We start from the raw sequence: 18,735 nt of genomic DNA, 5'->3' as shown, positions 1-18,735 counted from the left end.
CTTTCACTTAACATGTTTTCACAGTAAATCCAGTTGTAGCATGTATCAGTACTTCATTTCTTTTTATTGCCAAATAATATTTCATTATGTAGATATATCATGTTTTGTTTATCCATTCATCAACTGATGAAAAATTAGGGTGGTCTACTTTTTGGTTATCATGAATAATGATACTATAAACATTCATGTGTAAGTTTTTGAGTGCATGCACATTTTCATTTCCACTCCATTACACATAGGAGTGGAAATGCTGAGTTATATGATAATCTATGTTTATCATTTTGAGTAACTGTCAGACTTCTTACTATAGCAGCAGCTAAACTATGTTACATTTTACCAGCAATGTTGTGGTTTTCAAGTTTTCCACATTCTCATCAATGCGGGTTATATGTCTTTTTAATTATCTCCATCCTAATAGATTTAAAGTGATATAATATTTGGTTTTGATTTGCATTTCACTGATGAATAACGGTGAGCATCTTTTCATGTGCATATTGGCCACCTGTATATACTCTTTGGAGAACTGTCTATTCAAGTAAATTTTTTGCCATTTAAAAAATTGCATTATTTGTCTTTTCATTATTGAACTGTAAGAGTTCTTTATTCTGAGTAAAAGTCTCTTATCTGAAAAATGATTTGTAAATGTTTTCTCCCATTCTATGGTTTGTCCTTTTACTTTCTTAATGGTATCGTCTACAGCACAAAAGTTTTAAATTTTGATGTATTCCTACTTACCTATTTTTTCTTTTGTTTCTTGTACTTTTGGTCGTATCTAAGAAACCAAACATAACCTAATCTAAGGTCATAAAGATTTTCTCCTATGTTTTCTTATAAAAGTTGTATAGATTCAGCTCTTACATTTGGTTGTAAGACTTATTTTGAATTAATTTTTTTGGTATAAGTAAAGAGTACAACTTCATTATTTGGCATGAAGTTATTTAGTCTTTCCCCAATTTTTTTTCTCTGAAAAGAATGTCTTTTCCCTTACTGAATGGTCTTGGCATCCTTGTCAAATATCATTTGACTATATACATGGGGGTTATTTCTGGGATCTTCATTCTATACCATTGTTCTACATGTCTGTCCTTATACCAGCACCATTTGTCCTGATTACCATAGCTTTGTAAAAGTTTTGAAATTGGAAACATGATTACTTCAGATTTTTTCAGATTTCAAGATTGTTTGGCTATTGCTGTAGTGCATTAGCTTCTTTCAGCTGGGATCATTCTCAAAGGTGGTTGACAGCTGAGGGCTGTGTGTTGGTGGCACTCTCAGCAGCTGGAGGTATGAGTCCTTCATTTCTGAAAGGGGATAGATTACAGTATGCAGAAAAAGCAATCACTTAGTGAGATGAAATTTTAGTGTAGGAGAAAATACTCCAATAACCTCTCCCTGGGTGTCATTAAAGCATTTTCACGGTTGCTCAGACCACAGGGAAGGAATGAAAAACAAAACATATGTCCACAGGCAAATGCACAGGTAAAGGATTCTGCATCAGTGATCTGCTAAACTTTCGATACTGCCTTGAATAATGATACATATCTACAGTGGTAAACCCATTCACATGAATACAAAATTCAGAATTAATGCAAAGGTCGATCTTTATAATAGCTGCCTTCTCTCTAGGATTCTCTCCTTCACCAACTCAACTCTAGTCACTCATCTCCTGGATGTTTCTTGATTCTCCCAGGCAAACTTATTCCTCGAAGCCTTTGCACTGACTATTTCATTTTCCTGCAGACGTTCTTCTTTAGATCATCACATAGTTTACCCCTTTACCTTCAAAATCTTTGTTCAAATTTTATCTCCTTGGTGAGGCTTACTCTAACTCTTACCCTGCAGCACTCCTAACTCTCCTTTGTCTGTTCTTTCTCCATGGAACGTATGATGTATCACACTATACAATTTACTTATTTTAAAGTTTCTGACTGCCCTTCCCAAGTGCCATAAGAACAGACATTTTTATCTGTTTTTATTTTTTAAACTCTTTTGCTCACTGGTTTATCTCCAGAGCCTGGAAGAATGCTTGGTGCTCAATATTTGTTGAACAAATGACTGCAACTTAGTTGGATACTCAATTTAGAAAGATGTTGTACTATATGTAAGTTACTCTATGTTCTTATTTCCAAATAAAATGGAAAGTTAAGTGCTTATTACACATAATACACTTGGTTTCATAATTGTATATGTTCCCTAGTTATACCTTTAATAATTTAAATTAAAATGACATTGGTATTGCTTGTGAGCCAATGACAGGAATGTTCCTTCCAAGGACCTGCACTGGGTAAAGCACTAAGTATTTCTATTCCCTCCCTGCTATATTCACTCATAAGAAAATCCAGAAACAAAACATAAGAGACAACAGAGAGAGAAAGAGAGAGAGCGAGAGAGAGAGAGCAAGAAAATTCACATATGCTTCAGTTAAAAAAACAAAACAAAATTAGATTACTTACTGCCTACTAAGCTGGCAAGAGATGAATCAAGATCACTCCCAAGGGCTTTGCTGGCTGCCATTGCAGGACTGGGTGGTACCATTGAGACAGGTGCAGGCTGCCCAGCTGGTGCCATGGTTGGCATCAAAAGATCACCTAGGCCATCAAACACTGGAAATCAAATAGACTAGGTTCAGAATAACTGAAGACAAAAACAAGATCATATGCAAACTTAAAGTAAAACTGTCTTTTGATAAGCTATGGAAACAAGCGAATATACAATCTTATAAAAGAAGGCATGTAATTCACACTTTTCATGACTGTAACACCAAGAAGAACATGTTGACATGTCTACTCATGAAGTATGAAAATACTAATGAACATGAACAAAGACAGAAAAAAAATCTGTATAATGTACAAGAATGAACACAGACTTTGCAGCCAGAACTGGGCTTCAATTCAGCTGCATGCCTCACTGGCTATAAGACTTTGAGAAAGTTCCTCTCTGAGCTTTTTAGTTTTCTTATTGTAAATGGGGAGAGTATGACCAATAGATGACTTTGTTGTAAACATTAAATTAGTTGATATATATCATGTGTTTATTATGATGCTTGCTTTATATAGGCACTCAATGTTGCTATTGTTTCTCTCATTTAAGAAAATAGCAAAAATATTCTAATGTGCTTTAAGGCAAAGTCTAAATAATGTACTCTGAAAACCTAAGATGTTTAATTTAAAAATAATTCTTAAATGAGAAAATAATGCATCTCTTAGTTTCCTACAAAATTAGGAAACAAAATAAAATCTGTTATAACAATCAGCATCTAATAATAGGTACCTGAAAAAGTTGATCACATTTTAGAAGTAATAATTTTGATTTTTTTTCTTTCTCATTAGAGCAAACACTTTTGGTTATAATTCTAAGGGTGTAAGTAAATTAAACACTATTTTAAGTATTAGGGATCAAATGCATCATCAATGGCTCCTGATTACCAAATTATAAGTTATTAACTGTTCAGTTCCTAGTATACAGAAAGTTCATTCAAAATGCAGACACACAGCATTTGCATAAGATATTGCTAATATCTTATCTATGTCAACAACTTTGTAATTGTAAAATTTTATCAAAAACTACGCATATCTATGACAACAACTACTATACAATAATTTTCAAGTGAAAAAGGACAGCATTCAACTAGGCACTGGCAATAGAAGCAACCAAATTGTCAGGCAGAGGATATATTTAGGGTGTTTCTGAAACACATTTAATTGCCAAAAACTCACCAATTGAAAATTTGTAGTAAGGACCCAGCATGGGAAGAGTAGAATGGAAGAGAATACAAACAAAATGACAGCAGTGATGAAAGGTTAAAGGCAGGCAAAGAATACTATTTGTGTCTCAACTTCATAAAACTGAGGGCCATGCAGGCTTCAGAGGATGTAAGCAACAGCAGTGGGAGGGTTCACATATTCAAACATTGTACAAAGATTTAGTATAAAGTATTTGTTTTCCTTTAACCATCTCTAAACCAAGTATATGTAAGCTCATGCAATAGATGGTGTGTGGGTTAAGTTAGATTTCTGCTAAAAATAAACAGAAACAGAGAAAGAATTGCAGGTTATTCTTATGGATACCAATATGTATTGTAAATTTTAAGTTATTGAATGAGAGATTTGTTAATGTTTTATAAACCAAATTATTATTCAATATTTGCTTGCTGTAAATTTCCTGATTGCATACTAACCTTAGGTAGTATATATATTTTATTACCAGGATACATGAAAAGAATGTTTGAAAGTCACTGCCTCACCTGATGGATCAAAGGAGCTACTGCTGGAAGTTGAAGGTGTTGTCCCAAAAGCTGCCTCGAAATTGGGCTGTAGCAGGTTATTCTGAGCTGGAGTCACTGGAGATGGGGAAGGGGCCATGAAAGAACCCCCAAATCCTGAAAAAAAAAATCCAGAAAAACATAAGCAGAAACAACATAAAGGTTGATAAAGCCCATAAAAACAGAATTTAAAAAGTTATGGAAAACTGAAAAGGAATTGACTGCATGTTGATTAGCAGTGAGTGAAACAGAGAAGCTCATTTCTGAAAAGCTGTTCAAGTATAATGTTTTGATATCTGACATGCATTAATGAGAGATTTAATTTAATCAGAAATAAGACAGCACACAAGAATATATACCCTTATTAAGAGAACTGATAGCAAGCAAATCTATTATTATAATGGAGTATAAAAAACAAAGAAGGCATCACTAGGGTTAAAATGCAGATAGTCTCATTACATTTAAATTTTATGTTTCTTCAAATCATAATATCTGCTTTCTAGAAAACGTTTACTAAAAATTATAATAAAATATAAACACAGGTCAGAAAAATACACATCAAATCTTTAACATCTATCATACATGTTCTAGCCCCACTGCTGTCACCACCAGTGCAGGTCCCTGCAACATTGCTCTCTGGATTCATGAACAGTCATGGAGTGGGATGGCGTACTGTCTCTAGTTTAGACCTCCTCCAATCTAGTCTCCACAGTGCAGCCAGAGTGATATTTCCAAGTGGAAAATGTTGACAACGTTACTTCTCTAAAATCTTCTATCAGCTTCCCATACTTTTTCAATTCATATAATTTGAATTCCTTTGTGTAGTGAACGGGTCCTTCTGTTTCTACCCGCTGGACCCTCCACATCTCTGCAAAGCAGGCTGCAACTGTGATCCACCACTCGCAGTGTCAGATGCCTGCTCTGGTAAGACTTCCTTGCCCTGACTGTACCTACCTACTGCCAGGTACACACCACCCATATCCCCATATACACAACAAGTATCCTCAGCACCTAATACATAACCCCATCCTACTCCCATTACATGTATTTATCCCCACTGCCCCTACTCCAACCCCATGATGGCTTTTTGAGGCCAGGTTCTGCGTCTTCTTTTCATGTCTTTCCCACTAATATCCCACACAGTGCCTAAAACACTGAATTAATGTTTATTAAATAAAGGACACTTTTGAATATAAAAGGTGAGAAGAAATCAAAGACTACTGTAAAGTAATCCAACTTCAAATTAAGTATTCATCCTTTGAGGGCTGGAAGCAAAACATTTCTCTCAATCAACAAACAGAAACAGAAGCAGGGGTCACTCTGCATTGCTGCTGTACAAAAATATACAACCTGTGAAGGAAGTGGTTTCTTACCAAGACACTGAATGATGTTCTATTATATAAGAATTTATTGCTACCAGAAGATGTTCCTATATACAGTTTAAGTATATTTTCCTTTCAAATCCAGCCACATTGTCTCTTCTTCACAAACTGCTTGCAAAAACAATGTTTCAAACATCTTTAAGTTTATATTCCATAGAATTGATTTATAATTTTGAAAATGACTTCCACTAAAATTTTCTGCTATTTTCTAAAGCAGGTAGCAATGCTGTTCAAGTCATGTTATTCGTATAAATTGACAGTGATGCAGGTTTAGACTTTCCTCATACGTGTATTTAAAAATTTAATTTAGGAAAAAAGTTATTTATTAGATTATCTTTACATTATGGCTACTTTAAGTGATTTTAATATTTGAATGACACAAGCATTATGTAATATTCTTTACTGAAGAAGACATCCTCTAAATCAGGAAGACCTTAGCCCAGCAAAGGTAGGCTAAAAGTAATTATTCTTGTGAATGTGACCATTTTGATTTTAGGAAGATTGGTGGCTGTATTAATGTCGGTTTTTAAAAACCATTATCCCACACCTCAAATTGGAGTATGTCTGTAAAATTTTATCCCCAAAACTTTTTCCCATTATATTCAGTTCTCATGAAGTAAGTGCCCTCACAAGCCTAGAATAATTAAACAGCTCTTAGGTGATATAAGATAACCAAGGGATTATCTCAAAAAAAGTAATCAATTGCTATACGAAGAACTAAACAGGAACATTACAGATGTTAATGAAGAGTTTGGGGCATTCCTCCTGTTAACTCACTGAAAAGTTTGAGGGCCCTGGAAGAGAGTTAACAGGAAAACCTAAACAACTAATCTTTCTATGTGGTTCTAATTTATATTAAGAAAGATGTTTAGGTGGCTATGGTGGCTCATGCCAGTAATCCTAGCACTTGGGGAGGCTCAGGCAGAATGATCACTTGAGGCCAGGAGTTTGAGACCAGCCTGGTCAACATAGTGAGACCTCATTTATATATATATACATTAGATAGGGGGCATGATGGCATGTGCCTGTAGTCACAGCTGCTCAGCAGGCTGAAGTGGGAGGACTGCTTTAGCTCATCAGTTCAAAGCTGCAGGGAGCTGTGTTCACACCAATGTCCTCCAGCCTGTGCAACAGAGGGTGACCTTGTCGCTTAAAAAAATAAAAATAAAAACAAAAAGAAAAGTGTTCTATGGAATGGAATTGGAAATAAGGTAAGGCATTTGCATGTCCTGTAGTCATATTTGAATTGTCCTACATTATAACTGAAGAGCTACCTATTTTCAGGTACTCAACCATCTGTTGACACACTGCTTTTTAATCACAGAGGATTAGTCTTATGAATGTATCTTTCTAAAGGGGAGTAGCCTACACACTTAATGAAGTCCTTTTGATTCAGATATATCAAGTCTGTCTGTCATAGCCTACAGAGTCCACATAACACATCATATTGTTTCAGTTCCAAGAGTACAATTTTAAAACTATTGATAAACACACTCCCACACAGGATGATAGAATTGATCCTCTGTAGACCTTTTCCCTTTAGAGGAAATTGTTACTTTTTAATTCCATAGTGGGCATGTTTGTATTTTAAACTCAGTTAAAGAATTTCTGCGGCTCATTTTATGAAATTAATGAGGTTAAGAGAACAAATGCAAAACTACAAGGGCCTCATAGGCTGGACCATATAGTCCCCTGTCTTTCCAATTAGAGGTAAGATATAACATACTCTCATACTAGTACAGATTTATGGCACAGTCACCCTAAAATTGTGTCTATTAAGAAAGAACATGGTTGTCCTACTCGATGCCAACCTCAGATGTTGGGCATATTCCTCAACACACCTAACTTCCTTAATAGTCCATTTTTACCTTTGTCATCCAGGAACCTGCCTCTAACTTTCAAACATCTATATTTTCATTTGATATATTTTGAACAGAGTTTTACAGCTTTACTCTTCACTGTATGAAATATTTACTTTTATTAGTTAAAAACTTAACTTTCAAGTTTTCATTCTGATGCTATCTGAGATATGGATAATATCTGTATCCTAACTGTAATCTCAATGGCTTGGGAGAATTACTCATTGGTGTTGTTATGGATTCTCCCCTCTGCTTCCCCCTTCCCCCATTCTTCTCTTTCTTCATTATCTTGAGAATTATTTTTCTAGTCTGGCCTCATCGGAAGCTGTCTTCTCCAGAATTTTCTCTCATTTTACTATACTGCATGCACCAAACACCTTAAAATTTTTATTCAAGGGGTAGAAGAAGACTAAGGCGATATTTTAAGTGCTGTTTAATTCTAGAATTGGTATTATCAGACAGTTCTAGAAATACAGAAGTATAGTTTTTATGACAGATAGGTTCATTTTCAAGAGATTATCCAATTAGCCTTTGTTTTATAGTTTCAAAATACCAAATTCTGACAAAGCTTTTTCCTCAATTTTAAGATGCTTCTTAATTTTTGATTTAAAATCTCTATAATCATTTTAACATTTAATATAACATATATTTATTGGCTTATCTTTATGATTCATATGTAAATGTGTTCCCTCAAAAAAATCTAATCTTAGGCACTGAGTCCAGTGACCAAGGTTCCCTTTGCGCAGTCTACCCTCCCATGACAGTGTCTACATATTATTTTTCTTTTTATTCCTAACTGGCAATCACAAGATTCTAGAGCATCTTTTTCTTTCTTCTCTCTCTTTGATTCTGATCATATTTGTGCGCTTGCTATCTATGACTAGGCTCATTTATTTATTTATTTTTAAAAATCCTCTTAGTTTCAACAGACTGGACTTAGCTGATCCCTCCCCCAAATAAACACAGACATGAATATAATATAAATGCTAAGCTTCACTGTAAATCACTATACACAGTGCCCCAAATATTTGTCCTACTTAATATACATTAAACAAAAAACATATGAGAACTGTGAGAACTCAGAAACAGCCAACTATCAGCTAGGTTACACATATAAATGTGACTGTGATTTTATATTGTGTTTATTAGAAATTTTTTCATTTTTCATTTTTTTGTTTTTTTTGTTTTTGGCTAGGAAAGTTGCTCCTAGTTTGCAGGATAGAATTATATCAATATTCCATGATGTTCTTTAGTCAGAATATGACTTCCTGATGCTTTGATACTTGAACAAGTACGAGAAATGTTTTTCTATAAGAAAACAGGGAAGTATGCAGTCCCCAAATGTAGTCCCCAAAATTAAGCCCTACCAAAATTATAAGTATGTTAAAATTTCTTAGGCCTAGCTTATTTTTGTTTTTTTGCTTTTAGTAGAGAATGGGGTTTCACCATGTTGGTCAGGCTGGTTCAAACTCCTGACTTCAAGTGATCTGTCCACCTCGGCCTCCCAAAGTGGTGGGATTACAGGTGTGAGACACTGTGCTGAACCCCTTATGTCAGAATATAAGGTGAAATAATATTTCATATTATACCAAATAAATCAGGCACTGACATACGTATAAATTAAATTACAAGAATTGTCTTGAAAGCAAATGAGACATTAAAACCCATTTATACCAATTTACATTAAATATTAATTTATTTAAATAGAAAAGAGAGAAATAAGAAAGTGTACACAATATATAACTCTTCTCATCACTGAGACACAAGGAAGCAATGGAAAGTGTGCAGTAAATGAGACCTATGTAGATGACATTGTTATTTTCATTGCTGATTTTCTCCTCTTTTCCACCCCATTTTACTAAGATTTCAGAATGGATAACACAATTGAATAATTTTATGTTTTGTAAAGTGAACTAACATACTTTTTTGTCCACTTCCTCTGTTGGACCTGTCCACGTACCAAGCTGTGCAGTTGTGGCACAGCTATGTGCAACTATACCTGGCAGCAGGTGACAAACTCCTTCAGGCTTGTTCCAGGTGTGTTTTTAGATCTTATCTCATCTTCTCAGGGTCAAATATCTTGTTCTGTTACTGACCTCTGACTTGGAATTGGATGGGAACATTCCCTTTTCCCACAGGCATTGATTGGCCTTTCAGCTCCAGTTTCTAGTGTTCTGGGCTCTTTTGGAAACAGAATCTCTCAGGTTCTAGCCTTGGAGGGCACAGAGAGGCCACAATGGAGGAGAACCCACTAGACAATGTGGCTGTGCAGCACTGGAGGTGGTCAACAATGGCTGACCACTCTGCCAGGCTCCTGCCTGGTAGGCTGCAAATCCCCATTTGAGATCTGTGGCAAGGGGTCGGGATACCCAAGAGAGAAAGAAAGAATTCATAGACTTCTTTGAAAGGCCAGAACATTTATTTTACCGGCGGTTTTAACTTTAATTATAACATCAAAGCAAAATGTTTGTAATCACTAATCTCATTTTAAAGTTAACAAGGTCATGAACTCCCATAGACATTTAAAACTATGCTATTTCTGTGGCATGTTAAAATCTTATTGCTGAACCCCAAAAATGTATATGAAATTTATTGGTTTAGTAAGAGTTTGAAAGTTTCGGAAGCCAATTTGAAGCTGATATAAGAATATCTAGGCCTGGAGGAAAAACTAGGCAAACTAGCAGTTTATTTCCCCAAGTAACCAGCTGTGGTTTGTGTTAAATGCATTGCCTCTTATCATCTCTGCAACTTCACGATGCGGCCCTGGTTCTCCATTGTTGAAGGAAATACCTAGTGGTAGTCTCTAGTATGAGTGGTTTCAGCCCGCAAGACTGTCATGTTTGATCAAGTAGTCTGGAAAGGATGGGAAAGACACTAGAGAACTATTGCCCCTGGGAAAGACTGTTAAATAGCCAGGCTGAATTACTGATTGAAGGAAAGGTTAACAGCTGAGCTATGAATACCTGCTTCAGCTTCCTGAGGAAAGATTTGACCTCAACTCAAACTTCCTACAATTCTGAAGGCTGATGAGGGTCCTTTAGGATCTGCCATTACTCACTACTAGTCAAAGAAAAAATGTTCCTTACCTTGCTGCACCTGGTGCCAGGATTGTTTGTTGTATAACTTGTAATTTTATGGGCTACAGCCACACTAAAAAAAAAGGGAACTATTCATATGCTTTATCAAGGTCTACATGGCTAGCACTAGCATGGAATTTAAGATGAGAGACTTCAGAAATGCACAGCAGTTTCTCAGTGGTGATGTGGCCCATGCTCTCATCAGCCCTTGTCAACCTGAGGACCAAAATCCATCCCTTGTGGTGACTATGGAGGGATCTCAGAAGCTGCATCTGAGTATCTGAGTTGTCTGTGATACTACTGTTGTTGTTCCTGTTATGTACCCTTCTAAGTAAAATCAGAGTAAGGTAAGCCAACAATGTCTTGTGAGTTTGACTAATAATCTGAAATTAAACTACTGTGGTCTTGCAACTGGTCTTTCATAATGCTTTGCTTATGAAAATAATAATTTCTAGGTCAAGGCTATCATTAAGCACACACTTTGTCTTGCACCCAAGGAAGACCAATACTTGGCTTTTACTGTTTTTGAGTCTTTGAGCTGTTTCCTTTTATTCTAATATATATTACCTAGGCCACAAGCAATAATCCTAGGCAAACTGTACCAATCTATTTCACACTATGACCCTGTTGAACTGGGATCACCCATGAGTTTTCACATAGAAAAATGATCATCTTATTTTTAAAAAGTAGCCTATGTAAGAGCAGTTTTGACTCAATGATAGGAGTCTGTAACAGTTTCTCATGTAGTGAGTGATTCACATGTTACAAACCTATATTCAAACATCATGGTATGTTTCCCCACAATTTCCTTTAAAAAAAAGATGGGCATAGACACTATGAGACAAAAATTGCTACGTAAGCATATTACCTTTTAAATAAACTAAAAGAAACATGTTGACTCAAACTAAGGCAGATTTGGAGCATCCAAAAAGCCACAAGGGTGGCTTGTATACAGCTGCGATTTTAAGACCAGTTTCATAAAACTCTGAGAAATAATCAAACTTCTATTGTACAATGACTTAATTTCTAATTTCATTTCTTTTAAAATCATTTTAAAAAGTATTTCAACTTTTATTTTAGATTTTGGGGGACAAGTACAGACAGATTTGTTACATGGGTGTACTACGTGATGCTGAAGTTTGAGGTATGATTGATCCTGTCGCCCAAGTAATAAGCATAGTACCCAATAATCAGTTTTTCAATCCTTGCCCCACTCCCTCAATTTCACGTCTTGAAAGAAAAAGAAAACATGCAGCCTGCAATTTATGTAATATTTCTTGCTTATAAAAATATATCCAAATTTAACTTCCACAAAACACCATTTTAATTTAATTACCAGCTAGTAGGTCTGCCGATGCCGATGAAGTAGAAGCAGCCTGAGGTGCAGGTTGGGGCTCAGAAGCACTACTTCCAAACGCATCTATCCATTGTGCAGCGGAAAAGTAAGAAAGTGTAAATAGTAAGTACAGTAAGTAATTGAAGTATTCTGCAGAGAAATGCAGAGACATGACAGTGTAGAGTGAGCTGGTCTTTTGTGAGTGTGTGAAATGATCACATGAATTATGTTCTGACTGGTTTATTCTCTCAAAGAGAGTTCTAAAATATTAACAAGTAATACCTCCTTGTAAGATTAAGAGAATTCTTTTAAGAATAAAATTTTTTTACTAAACCCTGTCATCTGTCAAAACAGAAGCAAAGTTAAACATTTTACCTAAAGGTAAGGAAACAGATTTTTTCCATTTAATATTTAAAAGAATTAATAAACTTAATTCAAGGAACTGCAATATTATCTGTACCTATATATCAAGGTTTAGTGTTTATTTGACACAAGTGTTGAGTCCCCAAATGTCAGAGACTGTGACATCTTTGTATTCCTCATGTACCCATCATGGAATGTTCATGATACTTCAGTGTACAGGAGGTACTCAATGTGGGGTGAACTTTCTTAGGATGATAGTTTAGCTCAAGACTTAATTCAGTGCATCTTCCTGTCCTCAGATAACACATAAAGGAGAGGAAAATATTATTTAAATCCGCAACACATTTCCAATCCTTCTAATTCTTTGTAAGGATAGTAAAACATTAAACTTAATATAAATAAACCTACAGAATAATGTACAACATCTAGACCTTATGCTTTCAGTTTTAACTAGCTTGCTTTCATTTCTAAATTATCTATTAATAAATCATGTTTATTTTGCTTTTAAAAACCTAGAGATGTTGATTTAGACAACAGATCAAGATCACCAAGGAAAAACAGTAGAAAGAAATTCCAGTCAGGTACTTCTACATTAGATGAACAAACAGTTTAAAACATGAAGACTTCAAGTGAAAAATTATGTGTTTTGTTAGGTCATGCACTGAAAATTATGATGAAATAATGAGGATGAAGATGATGACGGCCAAGAAATGAAAATGATCTTAAAAACTTAAGTTTACATTTAGAAGACAGAAGAAATATTATATAGTCTAAAGAAAAAATGATGAAATATAATAAAATAGACCTAAAAATTATTCTTAAGAAAAAACATTCCTTAAGTGTTGATGGAGGAGAAATACGCACCCCCAAAAAGGTCTATGACACCTGAAGAATCCACCTTTGCTGGCGAGGCAGTGGTTGCAGGAGATGGTGCTGCAAATGCATCCACTGCAGTGAAGCACAGATAGGAAAAAGTGAATGTCACCCAAGAGAAAAGAAAACCATGAGCCTTGACAAATGGCATCTTGGGATTTTATGGTTCACTCCAGGCAGAAAGACTGTAGACAATCTTATCAGTTAAAGAAAAGCAAACAGATTTTAAAATACACATTTTCTGGTACAAAATAAAATTTGACTCCTTGAGGTCAGATATTTTAGTGTGAAAAAATTTTCTCTATTCACCAGCCTTAGATTTGAAATATTAACCCTCACCAGTTGATGATGGTCCTAAGGGTGAGTTTTTCTTTTTAAGTAAGTTTTAACTTTAAAAGAACTCAAGAAAAACCCACATGTCATATCCTTCTGTCCATGCATTACTTCCACCAGACATCTTTGAAGGCCTGACCTTGGCAAAGCACTCACCGGATAAGAGGTCAGCAGTGAGAGAACTCTCAGGCACAGGAGAGGCCCCTTGTGGTGGAGAGGAGAAAGCATCTTCCAAAAGTGAAACAAACCAAAACCAAGCAGAGGTAAGTAGTAGAAAGCTGAAATCAAAGTAAAAAATCTAACAAATGCATTATCATAGGTGAGTATAAAGAGCTTAATCAGGAAAACATCTAAGAAACGAAAGTGAAAAAAAGGGTTGCTTTGGTTTTACCTGTACCAAACAGGTCTATGCTAGGAGCAGCATCTGGCTTAGGCGCTGCAGCAACTTCAGGAGCGGACTCAAATAAATCTAAGACCAAGAACACACATGCCTTTACTCAACTTGAACAAGCCTGAAACAGCATCACTTCTCAGTCCTGAATTAGCACTTTTCAGAATTCTGAATTAAGCGGCAAATGGTTTTCTAGAGAACCATTTAATTATACAGTCTTCATGCAGTACATCTCAAGGACCAGAATTCAATCCACCAGACGGAAAGAGGTTGACAACAATAACAAAAAATTACCACCAAAGATATCTAGAGCAGGAGGAGCAGTGGTGGCGGTGGCAGCAGAGGTGGTGGTAGTGGTGGTGGCAGCAGCGGTGGCAGTGGTAGTGGCAGCAGCGGCAGCTGCAACGGCAGGAGCAGGAGAAGGAGCGGTTGCGGGAACCGGAGGGGCTGTGCTAGCTGTAGGGGTAACTACAGGAACACTGGTCTCAGGTGGCTTCATTGCAAAGAGGTCCAGCTCAGGTGCAGCCTCTGCACTACCTTCAGACGGGGCAAAGGGGTCTTTTGGAAAGGAAAGTGGAGACACACACAGCATCAGTAAGGAAAGAGGTAAGAGACAGCATCATAACTATGGCAAGAGACACCCTACACAGATATTTATATATTAGCTTGGTGTGAGGCTCCTTGGATTTAACTACTATGCTACTGGCAGGGGTTAGTGACTAGAATGTTTTTCTAAAGAAAAAGGAAAACTTAGTAGGTACTACAAGTTAGGAAACTAAAGCACTTTGCAAAGTGCTGTAAGATTAACCTACAGTCTAGGACCAGAGATTGCTATCCTTCAAATCTTCACTCAATTTGGTCAATCTGGTAGCTTTGAAAATTCATTAAAACATGCCCATATATTTGAACTCAATGTTACAAGAGTACAATATAGCATTAGGAAAAAAAAAAACATTAAGACAGCATACTTGCACTGACAAAAATTGTCAATCTTAAGAAATTGTCAATTTTGATAAGTATGTACTTCATTGTCTTAATGTTTTAAATGCTGGCATTATTTATTCAGTTATGATGAATGATATTTTACACTCAGAAGAAAATAAAATTAGAAAAACATATGGCCACATCTAACTATAGGGGTTTAACATTAGGACAGAAAAATAACAGACTGGCTAATGACTTTAAACCCACCATTTCCTGAACATGCATCAAGTGCTGCTGCTACAGGGGTTGGGGTAGCTGGTGCGGCGGCCCCTTCGGATGCTGCAGGGGCCTCCCCAGGAGAAGCTGCAAAGGCATCTTGGGTGCAGTTTTTAAAACAATAGAAATTAAAGGAATAAAAAGAGAAGAAAATATAGTAAAAGAATCAAGTTAAATTGTGAATAAGGCTCCCTTATACAACATGAATTTTTTAAAATGCATTTTTATGGCCCATGCACTGTTGGGGGTGACAAAACAATTATTCTTTGTGCACCTTCATGTTAGTTAACATGCAAGTGATATAGTGTTGATACTGCTGAGGCCTAATAGGATCCAAAAGGTAATGAGATTCTCATTGTATAAGGGTTTGAGAAGCATGTTTTATGTATCATTAGAAATTAATGGATGTAAAAATTAAAACAAAAAATAATTTTATTATGTAATTTAAGACATTAAACTTTCTCGTCCAGGTAATACTGATTCACTGTGTTATTAAAATGTCCCTGTCTCATAGTTTCTAGCAAACATAATATCTTCTTTAATGCCAATACAATTAAATATATAATGACAGAGTAAACAATTCTAGTTTTAAGATTTTTTAATAATCTAGTACAGCCAAAATTACAGTGCTAACATTACAGGTTTACTAAGCACTCCTAAGTGTTAAGTCTTCACTATCCTTGAAAAGCATTTCCAAATGTAACCAATAACTTAAAGATACAGATACATAAAATTAGGGTATGACACCATAATACAATTATAGTTTTCTAGTTATTTGGAAAATAATCTATTTTCAACAGATTAAAACTATAGCTTCATATTTTAAGACCATAAGTGTATTATTATTTATAGTAGAATATTGTTAATATACAAGCAGCCACAGTTTATAAATGCCCAATTTACAAATGGCTGATGTGTACAAATGCTTCCCAATGTGTTTCTATCAGCAAACAATGTTAGTTAAGTCCTGGAGCTTGCATAGAGATACTATAGTTTCAAAAGTATAGAAGGAATCAAGTAATCATAAGCATGACAGGCTTAGGAGAAGAAACTCCTGGGGAGTGGGGACCAGCATTCACCTAGAACCTGTCACTTACCTACTAGACTTCTCATCTCCAAATACTGTCTACAGCAATATCTACTCATGTTTCCCAGAACACTGTTCCTTCCGTCATGAAAATAACTTGTCATATATACTTGGGAAGTGCTACACAGTATACATCCTCTTCCTTGGAGATTTACTTAGTATATTAGACTCTTGGACATGCTATAGTCAAGAAACTTGTTTCTCAGTTTGACCTGGCATGTCCCAAACTGAGTATGAAACACTCTTTAGTAATGCTGAGTTGTAGTTCTATATGGAATAACAAACATTAAACTAGATAGTTATTTGGGTTAAAAGGCCCTTTACCAAATCACAAATTTCTCTAGAAGGGACAACAGGACATCAGTTATTCATATCTTATGGATTAGTCTGATCTGATTGCTCCTCTCGTTATACTGAGGAAATATATGTCCCATTCATTTATTATTAGAGACAAAGTCTTGCTCTGTTGCCCAGGCTGTAGTGCAGTGGCACTATTACAGCTCATTCTAGCTTTTAACTACTAGGCTCAAGTGATCCTCTGCCCTCAGCCTCTGCAAGTGCTGGGATTATAGGCCTAAGCCACTATGCCCAGCCAGGAGTACAAGCAGGCTGAGAGGCCAAATAAATAAAACTAAAGAATGAAGAATATATTAAGGAATAGGGTAGGCCTACTTTCTAAATGACATGTTAAGGATACTAGAGGACTTACAGCAACACACTCCCTAAGAGCAGGGCAGAAGAATATAAGACAAGTATGAAAAGAGGTTGGGAGGGCTGTAAATATTTTGCCATGAATCAGGTCAGATGTTTTCTTTCTTTTTGTTCCTATAAAATTTGGAACTGAGGCCAATAATATTACAAAGAGTAGAAACAGTAATAGCAGTCATATATATTGCCATTATTAAACTTAATATCTGTAACTATCTTGTGATGTAGATTCCACTATCTCTGTTCTGTAGATAAGAGAACCAAAGCTTACAGCATATGTGTTCTCACCACAATTAAGTGACGTAATGGATATATGTTGATTAGCTCAACTTAGCCATTCCACAATGACACACACTTCAAAACATCATGTTGTACATCACACACACACACACACACACACACACACACACACGTTTAATTTTTCAATTAAAAAATGCTTTTAAAAAAAAGTCTGATGACTTGACCAATGTTACAGAGTCAGAAAATGGCAGAGTTAGGATTTGGCTCAAAGCTGTCTGACTGAGCTTTGTGTGTTTAGCCACTGTACTGCATTTTTTATGAAATGTGCCTCATTCTATGATATTACTCCCTCCTTTATAATTGAATAAACATCAGTTACATCAATGCCAGGGATCAAATAGATATTTGTGGGCTGACCCTTTTAGGTTATCACTTATGTGTAAGTAGAGAAAAAGCCCATATTGTTATAGTTACATTCTCAGAAGAGGGTTTTTAAAAATCCCCTTGTCAGCAAGATATCTCCTTTAAATGCTTCTCTTGTTACTTAAAACTAAACATTATCAACTTAACTCATCTACAACTGTCAGAACTTTCTTTAAAGATAGGAGCTGCAGGTGTTCCCACCCGCAGCTGTTTGAATCTTCCCAGCCCCACAGGAGACATGAATGAGTGTCCAGACGGTACCAGGCCCAATCATTGTCTGACTGCAGCCACAAAAGGGACCTTGAGTGAGAACTGACCAGCTGAGCTCAGTCAGCCACCAGAACTGTGAGATAATAAAATCTGAATTTGTTAAAAAAAACAAAATCTTTTTAATATCTATTTTTTTCACTATTTAATGGCAGCATTATCTTTCCAGTATTGCATACTAAAGCTATTTCCAGTTCAATTCTCTTTTTCACGTTACCCAATTGCAGTTAATTTCTACATTCTGTCAGTTTTTTAACCAGTGCTATTTCGTGGAAATGCATTCTCCTACTGTTCTTCAATTATGGACTCAGTCTTGGCCTTAATCCATAAACTGTTCTGACTATGCAGACTAGTCATTTTTTCCTATCTAGCACTCTAAGAAAGAATTTTCCACTCAAACTTTTTATCATGTGACTACCTCTCACAAATCTAAGAGCTGTTGTTTCCCCCAGCCTAACCTATTCTCCCCATTTACTTTGGCCACATAAGCCATCTTAAATCACACACTCAGAATAAAGAGTCCAATTGTTCTCAACAGCCCAAGGGTCACATTCTGGTTCCTTTTCTTCCCCAAAGGTCCCAGGTTATAAGGCTTTTACATGAAATCTAGTGGAAAGTGTTTAAGTATTGGTTTTATGGAAGGTTGGTTAACTTAGTTTTTTGATCAACATGTACCCATGGGATCAGGCTTGTGAGGTGAGTTCTCTGGTTTTCCAGCCACTTGGTTTAATGTATGCAGACTACCAAACTCATGAAGACTTGCTCACAAATTGACACAGCTAATTGAGAGTATCCTTGTTGGTGTGCAGAGGAATTGGCATCAATTTGGCACTCTAATGTTTAGAAAAACCCTGTGTTGTTCAAATCAATGTGTTATTGTCAGTAAAATTAGCATCAATATAAAAATGGATATTTTAAAGAATTTTGTCTTTTAT

The 18,735-nt window shown here is 35.9% G+C and overlaps 1 protein-coding gene across 13 annotated transcripts in view; it reads right to left on the bottom strand.

Annotated features, from left to right (window-relative positions):
* Nucleotides 1–18,735, bottom strand: part of SNAP91 (synaptosome associated protein 91) — a 148,784-nt gene that overhangs the window by 21,891 nt on the left and 108,158 nt on the right. For 9 of the 13 annotated variants that reach the window (XM_074397740.1, XM_074397738.1, XM_074397741.1 and 6 more), the window contains exons 16-23: nucleotides 15,067–15,174; nucleotides 14,170–14,433; nucleotides 13,876–13,953; nucleotides 13,641–13,712; nucleotides 13,143–13,226; nucleotides 11,916–11,999; nucleotides 4,244–4,378; nucleotides 2,454–2,603 (exon numbers count right to left, since the gene is read on the bottom strand). In XM_074397740.1, coding sequence (XP_074253841.1) covers nucleotides 2,454–2,603; nucleotides 4,244–4,378; nucleotides 11,916–11,999; nucleotides 13,143–13,226; nucleotides 13,641–13,712; nucleotides 13,876–13,953; nucleotides 14,170–14,433; nucleotides 15,067–15,174 — 975 coding nt within the window. The remainder of the gene's footprint in view (nucleotides 1–2,453; nucleotides 2,604–4,243; nucleotides 4,379–11,915; nucleotides 12,000–13,142; nucleotides 13,227–13,640; nucleotides 13,713–13,875; nucleotides 13,954–14,169; nucleotides 14,434–15,066; nucleotides 15,175–18,735) is intronic. The other 4 variants (XM_074397743.1, XM_074397742.1, XM_074397744.1 and 1 more) reach the window with 2 other exon arrangements.

Source organism: Saimiri boliviensis, chromosome 4 (assembly GCF_048565385.1).
Source record: "Saimiri boliviensis isolate mSaiBol1 chromosome 4, mSaiBol1.pri, whole genome shotgun sequence".
In the NCBI taxonomy this organism is placed as follows: domain Eukaryota; kingdom Metazoa; phylum Chordata; class Mammalia; order Primates; family Cebidae; genus Saimiri; species Saimiri boliviensis.
The sequence above is the reverse complement of the archived record's forward strand: the minus strand, read 5'-3'. Positions and strand labels throughout refer to the sequence as shown.